General features: G+C 33.7%; 1 protein-coding gene across 1 annotated transcript in view; it reads right to left on the bottom strand.

Moving 5' to 3' along the window:
• LOC108728622 (doublesex- and mab-3-related transcription factor A2) overlaps positions 1-1686 on the bottom strand; it is a 7856-nt gene extending 6170 nt beyond the window's left edge. Inside the window, exon 1 of the mRNA XM_018457292.1 lies at positions 1474-1686. Coding sequence (XP_018312794.1) covers positions 1474-1686 — 213 coding nt within the window. The remainder of the gene's footprint in view (positions 1-1473) is intronic.
• Positions 1687-10322: the final 8636 nt, after the last annotated feature.

Genomic DNA, 10322 nt, shown 5'->3' with positions numbered 1-10322 from the left:
GTTTTGCTAAAGTATCTAAAAATTTAGCTATTTAGATACAGATTTTGAAAATAATTTTGTTAGTCTATCAAAATAAATATATAGGACGTCTCCTGAAATGTCAGAACTTTTTGTAGTATTGCTCATTATATTTGAATTTCTTACATAATTATTTTGATAAGAGGCAATCAAAAGTACAATTTAAAAGTTTTCAAAAAAATTTTAGTTCATGATCATACGAGGACTTATTTTCATTAATTATAATTATTTGAATTTTAGATTTCTGCATAATTACACTGCAGTTCAATAAAAAAATCATTTTTTTTTCTCTTTGAAATGCTACATATCTCGAACATTTTCTTGCGCTGAACACGACACTGTCGTCAGAATTTGCGTAGTACATCCAATAAAATTTCAATAAAATTATTTTTAAATCTATATCTAACTAACTTTTGGTTACTTAGCAAAATCATTTTTACCCTTACTGTATTAACTTTTAGTACATACGATGATTTTTCGGTCCTTTATTATATAGGATGGGTTATTCGTGTCTCGGATTAATTTTCATTATTTAATTTTATACACATATACAAAAATTTTTAAGTGATTCTTACATCTTTAACATTTTTAGAAAGTATATTTAATGTTGTATATTTAAAAATGTCGTATATTCAGGGTGATCCGAAATTCGAGGAATCGGAGTACAAGACATGATACTTTATGCTAAAACAAATAACTTTTTCCTTTAACAAAAATTGCGCCCGATAAATAATTTTTGCGCTTATTTGTTAATTTCAACTTGCTCTCCTGCAAAAACAACTTATCGGACGCAATTTTGCTGAAGGAAAAAGTTATTTGTTTTAGCATAAAGTATCATGTCCTATACTTCGATTCCTCGAATTTCGGATCACCCTGTATAAATGTTGTAATTAATTACTTGGTACTTCTAATATTTCAAAGAAAAGAAATGCGCACGAATGACACAATCATGTATATTAAGAATTGAAAGATTAATTGATGCATTATTAGCACACTAAATACGCTCACTTTATTTTTTAATAAATTGTTTTGGTAGAAAAAAATCGTCAATTTAACTACAAATGTGATTGATTCCTTAACAAATGTCAATGTACATGAAATATACAGTGGCTGCCAAAAGTTCCCGACCAATGAGAATTTTATTGTATTGTTCAGATGAGGAATTTTTATAAATGAAGATTTATTTTAAAATATAGTATTTAAAAATTGTATTCTCAGGTTGATTATAAGAAGAATTCGATTAACTAGTATAAATTAAAAAACAAATTGACAAAAATTATTGTAAAATTACATATATATATATATGTTGGCCGGAAACTATTGATAGCCATTATATATAATATATGTATATAATTTATATACATACACACACAAAGAATCTATTTTTAGAATTAGTTGAAAAATAATAATATAATGTTACAAAATCAAATTTCGCAATTTCCGTGTGCGGCTTACCTGTGCAGCCATCACTCGCTGTCGTTCGGCGATCAGGGAACATTTCGGACACAAGCATTCCCGGTAACGACATTCCCGCTTGTGACCCCGCAGCCACGAGATGAGGCCGTGGTTCCTGCAACGGGCACATTTCGGTCTCCGCTGTTTTCCGGTCTCCGTTCCCTCGTTATTTTCGTTGTTCTCCGACCTGCTCCTGCTCTTGCCGCGGAGCATGGTAGCGTTCCACACCACAAGAAATCAGTCAATCGTTTCTCTTTTTCTATTTACTCGGCCGCTCACATTGCCCGGCACGGATCTCGTTGTAGAATCGTGTCGGAAAAGAAGATTCAGCAATTATTTTGTTTATTTACTCGCGCACGTCTCCACTGATCGTTCGAGGAGAACTCGAGCAACAAACGTCTGCGTTGAGATTTTAAATCCTTTCGAAATGTACGTGTACACGATTTTTCTCTTGGTAAGCCGTTATAGAAAATTAATAAATTAAATACTAATTTTACAAAATGTATATTTATTATTGATAATGTAATATATATTAATAATATAATTATTATGATATCATATGATGAAGCTAATGGAATTTTTTTTTCGAGGGAAAACTTTAAAGTTTCCGAGAGTAAAAATCACGAGACTAGAGATTGAGATTGGCACGTGGCGTTTCCGCGCGCGCGATTTCTTGGCGATTGTTAATTTAGAACTGTACGAAAAGAGAACCGGAGCAACCTAATCGCCGCGCCGCGCCGGCGAGATCTCGTCTCTTCCGGCTTGACGATAGACCCTCGTTCGATTGGCCGCGGATGTGCGGGTGTACCGGGACGTTTAGGCTCTTCCACGCGATTCCGCGGCATCCCCGGAGCGGAGGAAGGTCGAGAAGACAAACAGCGGCTGGACCACCCTTCTTCGACGATTGGTTCCGTTGTGTTTACTCTTGTCGCCACTCCTACTACGAGACGAGACTCTCGTATCGCAGGGTATCGCAGTATCCGAGTATCGCGGATACTCGGTGTTCTATGATTTTATCTCATTTTTCCGCGTTACTTTGCAACGAGGATACGCCACGCAGCGAATTAAAAGGGAAATTAATGGGTCGTGTGAATAAAAGCCAAGCAAACGTTATCGTCGCAGATACAAGCAATTGTTAAAAAGTCAAAAAAGTTTCTCGCTTCTTGATGTTTTTTTATATTAAGTTTCTCAGTACATTTTTATGAGAGAGAGAGAGAGAGAGAGAGAAAGAGAGAGAGAGAGAGAGAGAGAGAGAGAGAGAGAGACCCCAAATCGGTTGGTTGAGTTGTGCGAGATAAATAAAAAATTAATTTGTTGAATAAAGATTGATTACATTCAGAGATATTTAATTTCCATTTTTCCAAGAAAATATTTTATTAAAAAAATTAAAAAGATATATAAATATATAATTACTTTTTTCTTCTTAAAAGAACAATAATAAATTTTGAAAAAGTAAAAAACATTTTTATTTCTTGATGTTCTTTTTTATTAAATTTAAAGCTTATTTTTATGAGAAAGATCAAATCGGACTGAGACGTGCGAGAAATAAAAATTATTTGAATAAATATTGACAACGTTAAAATATTTAATGCTCACCTTTCCAAGCAAAATTTATGTTGAAAAAATTTAAAAAACAATTTCTTTCTCTGTTTTAAAAAAATAATTAAAAAAATTTTTAAAAGATTAGAAAAAGAGTAATTAAAAGTCTTACAAGGGAAAGACCTGCAGAAGCGGAAACGCACTTTTAAAATGTAATTTGTTGTAAAAGATAATTTTTCGTGCAAAGAATCTTAAATCTTAGCTTCAGATACTTTTTAGATTTTTCAAAAGTTAAATATAAAACTTTGAACTCATCGTACCGATTGATAACTTGGCAAGATGATAGATCTCAGAAAAAGAAGGAAAAAATGTTAAGTATTACAATATTCTAGGATCAATTGACTTTTTTCCTACCTATACATAGGTAATGTAAGTACAATCGGGATTAATATGTTTTCAGACTCGACTATGCAGCAGACAGCAACATTATACTTATGGGATCGCATTAATCCGAACTACATTTATACCGTCTATACATCAAATAAAAGTGGCCCTGAAATATTGTAATATTTAACTTTCTCTCTCTTTTCCATGATATTATCTTGCCAAGTTAATCGCTCGGAAATTTTTATATTTACTATTTATTTTTAAAAAATTAAGAAGTGTCTAAATTTAAGCTATGGTTTAGAATTCTTAATATGATCACAAGATTATATACTCTTTTGCAAAAAACCTCATTTTAAAAGCGTGTTTTTATTTTTTATTCTTTCCTCGTTAGAAAAACTCTTGAAGATTAATAATAATGAATTCTTTAATTTGGATTAGAATAAATTTTACTCGATACTGCCTTAAAAGCTATAAAAATGATAATGCATCATACACTGAGAAAAAAAATTGTCATTATCATAATTTAAGTGTAATTTATGGTCATTTTCGGTGCCAACTGTGTATGTTTTAGTATAACTATAAATATTTATAATTGAAGAACAATCTTTTATATAGAATGCGTTTTGTCCAAAATTTATAATTTTCAGAAAAGGAAAAAGAAAACTACAAGAAAACTGTGCGGTTTATAGAAAATAACAATATGCCAATCAATAAGATGTGAAATGTTAAACAAAATTGCTAAACAATTGCTAAAAATGTTAAACAAATGCATTTTATTTATCTCTAATTAAAGGACATAATGCACTTCGAATGTTTAGGTCTTTCTTCATGTAAATTGACGATAAAAAATGCTTTCTGAACGTCCTAGAGTAGCTTATAATATGAGTCTTTCAACACTGAATACTATTCAGCCATCTCAACCATCTCTCAAAAAATTAAATTTTGGACAAAATGCATATTATGAAAGTTTTGTTCTTCAATTATTATTATTAATATTATAAAAATAAAGCTGCCATCATTATTTTACCATGCAATTGTAGTCACAAATATCACACTTTTCAGAAGTGTGCAGTGTTGAACTTATGAATTTTTTATAGGAGTCAAGCGACGAGGAACGTGAACAGGATAATTCGAGAAAAATGAACGAAATGCCAAGAATCAAGATCATTTAATTCTCACGAGTACAGATTCGTAGTTGATTAACGATTTTTCAGTTGATAATGAATGAGCAAATTTGTCGCAATAACAAGCCTATTATTTACCTCAGCATGTATTGGTCACTTATTTAAATAGATAATTAGACACCCTTTGCGCCATTCTCTACGTGCACTCTCGCAATAATTGTGTGGAACGTGTGTATTTAGCGTGTATAGAGTGGAAACGCACGTATTTCTCCTTCATCTTCATTCTCACGTGTCTTTAATGCTTGAAGGAACACACCGCTAAACGTTTGCCCGTTTCCATTTCAGTGGCTAAAATCACCGTGCCTTTCGAACTTTTAGATTCTGATCTCAATGACATCGCGAAATCGATAAAGATTAAGAGCCATCGGATAGATATTATCTTAAAGTAGAATAACTTCCTTCTGGAATAAATCCGGCACTTTGAATCTTATAATTAAGCATTTCGATCGATAATTGAATACGTTTAAATCACTGTATAAATGTCTGATGGGAGAGATACAAATGCAAAATGAAATCTAGATTTCTCCTCGCTTTGCGCTATTATAGAAAGACATGATCACAATTCCGGCAAAGAACTGAAGCATTTTTATTTTTCAACACAATATAATTTCCATTTACTATTTATTTTTCTGCACACTTCTTTAGGCAGAGTTCAACAATAGATTTTCCAAAATAGAAATCGTACTTAATGAAATAAAATAGAGATTGTTAGTTTCATTTCAGTCGCGTCATTCAGCTCAACAACTGTAGTTTCCAGGTTCAAAATGCTTCGAGTAATTCCTGCTTATAATCAAGATTTATTCCACACGTGACTTTCCTCTCCATCTCGCGTTTGTGTCTCCTTTATACCTTGTGTCTATTATTTTTATACTTTATTTGTTCGTACTCTTCTCGGTTTTACATCGGGTTTACAGCAAGCAATTTGCAATAAAGCGTTGTATGTTATTTCGTCGCGCGATTAACGGAGATTAAGAAAAGTTGCTCTAACAAATCATTAATCACTTACAGCAAGCTTAAGCCTAAACAAATGTGCGTCGAGGCGAATTCGTATCTTTCAAATATCTCTAAACTGCTGTGCGAATTTGTACCTTATTTTTAAGTGAGACTATATATTCCGCGATACACGATGGAAGTTCAATGTAAAAAAATGCACAAATCTTAATTCAAAGGTGTTTGTTTCGAATGCCTTTATCGAATAATTCTTGAATTCGAATAAATTTTTGTATTAAAAACGACAGTTCCGTTCAAGAAGGTTTTGGCGGTTATCTTAACTATACGAAATATAGTTGATTAAAATCTGTGAATAATACGAATTTTCCTCAACGAACGTAACGTAAGTTTAGCAGCAAGAACGACCGCTCAAAATCGGCGATATTTTTGTACAGGAGAGCTCGTTGCATTTTTAAAAGCACATGTCAAAAACTCACCACCTGACTCGCTTCGGGTACACAATCGACGATAATCTTTCTCTTTCCTTCCTATTTCTCTCGCTCTTTTTTTGTTTGTTGATATGATTCATTGATATGGTCCGTCATAAGTAACACTACTTGTCGTTATTACTTTGTTATTTGTGCGAAGAGAATTTAGGAGGAGTCTGCGCTTACAAACGGCGACAAGAAAATGCGCAACTTGTGGAACGACGCTTTGGCCGGATTTTCTTTTTTTTTCTTTTTTTTTTCATTTGTAAGTACGTATTTAACTATCACGTGATAATGGAGATCTTTTGCAATTCGTGGTTGGAATACGCTAAACGCTCGTGCCGCGTTAGATCGCCATGGATCATACAAATAAAATGGAGCAAACCTTTTTTTCTTCGACAGATTTGCATCGTCTTTTACAGACAACTTCGAGACATAAAGCAAAATGTTTTTTTTTATACTAAAGGCAAAAATTAAAACTCTTCTACTTTTACTTTCGTTACTAGGAACAATCACTCCGTTTTTATTAATATGACCCAATAAATAGTAATTAACGTACATATAATATTAATAATAAATGTAGGTTCATACAACAATCAGAAATTATTATTTACAAAACGATAATTTTTCATCTTTCTTTTACAATAATAAGACGATGTAACGGTAATAAAAAATTGCTGCGACAATTAGTAGCTTTTTTCGGCGTTTATCGTATTCAAGCTACCGCAAAATTCCCCGATAACGCAGCATCAGATTCGACATCGTTAAGATCGCATTGCGTCAACGAAAGCGTTTTAATATCACTCGAGATCCTTATATTCTTATACTTCGACTACTGTCGTGATCGCGATGCATTGTGTGTTTCGCTTCGTCACCTGATGTGTGTATGCGGACGTGTATGTATGTGTGGGTGTGTGTGATGATATAAGTTTACATCTGCTTTCGATGACACTTCATATCGTTATCCTTGTAATAAGAGAATTCCTAATCTCGATGTATGTTACGTGGCATTTTATAGTGCCTCGATCTTCGATTGCTTCTCGCGTGAGAGAACTTGATTTTCAATTTGATTACATGTAGTTTTATCTACGAAAAGGTGCGAGACGCGTTCTTTGCAAAAATATGAAAATTTCCAATAGATTGTTAAACGAATTATCAGGAAAAGATCGCTGTCAGGACAAGATCGATTCCATTTCTTCCATGAGGATTCGAAAATATCATGATATTTATATAAATATTAAAATATCTGATGTGACTATTTATATTTAATAATCAATAATGTTAAGATCTATTTTGGAAAGCAATAAATTCAATGATAATAGATCAATATTAGAGCAAATTTAGATCACAATTATAAAACTAGTTTATTCCAATTATAAAAAGTATACTAGTTTTCACAATACGATACCTTGCAAGGGACGTTTCGACTTACTTAGTCATCATCAGTCAACATAAAAGATCGAATAATATAATATGACACAAACGTTATTATAATAAATAAATCGTTTTATGCATGAAAATACATATAATTTTGAATTAAATTACAAGTGACTACGAAGCCTGCGTGATGAATGGACATATTAAGTGATATTCTTCAATCCAATTGTTAAATAACTGTTTCTTCGTTCAATAGTGAAAATATAGAGTCCAATTCACAGACAATAACAATGAAGTGAGAATCCTCCAAACTTATTGTCAGTTGGAAAAAACTGTATGAGGTCAATAATGCGCAGCATTGCTATTATTCAGTTTAAATCATTATTTCTTTGAAATTAAATACAATAAATATATATATATATATATCTTTCGAAACATAGAACAATGCATAAATATCACGATATATATCAATGATATATATTCGATGTATATCATTGATATGAATCTTTCGAATCCTGATTTTTTTATAAGTGTTCATACAAATTGATAATTTCACTCGGTGATTCGATCGTGAACTCCGCATGTAGTGAAAATATACGTAAGAAAACAAAAACTCTCGCAAAGACGCGAAAAGCCACCCCCGACGTGAACACTGCCGGGGATTCGCACACGTGTACACGTCCTCTCCTTCGAAACACCAATTGGCCCCAGAAACTAAGAGGATATCGTGTTCGTGTTTAGGTATACGTTCATTCGTTCCTCATAAACGTGCAATGCTCTTACTCTCAGCAATGACCGTAATTTCTTCCTACTTTTCTCCTGATAGCCGTCTTCAAAGCTCGACTTTGTAACATCTCTATCTCGTTCTCGACAAGATTCTATTGGAGAGATCTGAATTTATTATAGGTTTGTTTTTTATTGCTGCATTGAAAACTGCACTAAAACTTCCCTTCTCGCTTTCGCCAAATTTCAAGTATATGGTATACCTACTACTTCACTTTAAGTACAAAGAATGTACATTAATTCAGCTATAAAAAACAGACCTTATGTGTATCTACACGCAGAGAGTGTCCCGGACGATTTACGCTGGACTGCGAATACTTCGGCAAGAGAGTTCGTCGGTCGATTTGTCTTTAAAGAAAGTTCTATCGGCAGCTGTGTCTTTTGGCAACGTTCCATTATCGAAAGTCAACTGCCTGTGCAACTTATTCGATGTATACATTATAGTCCTTCTATTCTTTTTTTTTTTTCACGTATACTTTCTTACTTTCGTCAATTTCGCGTAATTACGTTCGGTAATTACGCGACATCTTCGTTAAAGAGGAATCGACCCTACATTAGTCGAGAGTCCAGGAATCGAGAGAGAAAACACTCTGTATACACATATAATCTACCTACTTAGTCGCAAAAATCTACAACGGTCCATTCTCTCCCGTTCTTCTCTCTCTGTCTCTCCTTCTAATATTAAAATTGCAAAAAACTGCAAGAAAGTGTTGGAATCGATAAGATAAACGTTTCCCTTAGAGCTACGTACATTTCGAAACAGCGATTAGCCTACGTTTCTCGTCCTTTAAATTTTCTTTCAGCCAGCAGATAAAACATTTTCAACAGCTAAGCGTAACCGTTAGAAAACGACATTGTTTCTGCACTTTCTCTATTTTAAAGACGATGGTACGTACGTAGACCTTTGTGACGAAGTCTGCGCGATATATGTTGCGTAATTCATGTCAATGTGTATCCCTTCGTGTGCGTGTGCGTGTGTGTGTTTCTATTTAATATATAATATATCCTATTCTACTAACTGGTACTCCCTATTGTTACGGGATAATACTACGTGTGGCTCGTAATCGACCAATTTGATAACAAGTGATTTAAAAAGTAGCGGCGAATGCACTCTTCCCTTTTTTTCATTACCTCGTGTCGTCGTCGGAATCAAGAGAGCAAACGTCCGCAAAAAACCACCTCCGACTAATGATCATCTAATAATAATAATAATAATAATAGTAATAATAATAATAATAGTAGTAGTAGTAAGTACGTATGTATACATTTTGGTATCGGGATATATCTCTGAATATAGAAAATCTTATATACAATTTACACTTAGGAATTTTCTCTCTCTCAGGCGGATTATTAACGATCATTATTAAACACGTTACACGCTACGTTTAAATATATATATCTATATATGTATACGGCATATTATGATTTAATAAACAAGGTCCTCGTAAAAAAGGGTTGCGCCGAGAGGATTCCGGCGCGAGGGACTGCCGTTCCTTTCTGTCGTCGAGAATGAGGAGATAAATGCGCTCATATATGTTCCCCCATTTCCTCGTTGCTCGCACAAAAAATTAGAGAGTATTTCGGCAATAGCGCCCTTTCGAACACGGCAAACGCCGGACGCCGCACGTGATAAACGATAAGTGCCCATTTCTATCAATCTAGCTTAATTTCAATCTTGGTTTAACTATATAACTCTTCACCTTTTTCTAGTGTAAGAATAAGAAAAAGGTGAAGAACAAGTTAAACCGAGATTAAAGTTAATTTACATTGATAGAAATGGACCAAGATGATCCCGGGATAAGGAATTAGCGTTGTTCGCGAGACCGCCAGAACGTGGAATTTATCATTGGCTGCGTTCAGCAGAGAAAGCAGCTTTGCAACTGTTGTAAAATTCTTGAATATGATTGGTCTATACAATTAGATCCAATGAGGACAAGACCAATCATATTAAAGAATTTTACAACAGTTGCAAAGCTGCTTTTTCTATTGAACGCAGCTATTATCATTACAGTGTTCGGTTTAAACGGCGTCGCGCGCGGAAACATACTTGCCATTCGATAATGGCGATAATTACCTTATAGATGAAGCGAAGTGAAGCACGCCTAACAATCGTAATGTAGCGAGCAATGCACAGCTACGTATAAGTGGTATACAACGTATG

This window comes from Mycetomoellerius zeteki, unplaced genomic scaffold (genome assembly GCF_001594055.1).
Source record: "Mycetomoellerius zeteki isolate Tzet28-1 unplaced genomic scaffold, Tzet1.0 scaffold114, whole genome shotgun sequence".
Taxonomy (NCBI): domain Eukaryota; kingdom Metazoa; phylum Arthropoda; class Insecta; order Hymenoptera; family Formicidae; genus Mycetomoellerius; species Mycetomoellerius zeteki.
Note: the sequence above shows the minus strand (reverse complement) of the source record. Positions and strands in the feature narration are given on the sequence as shown.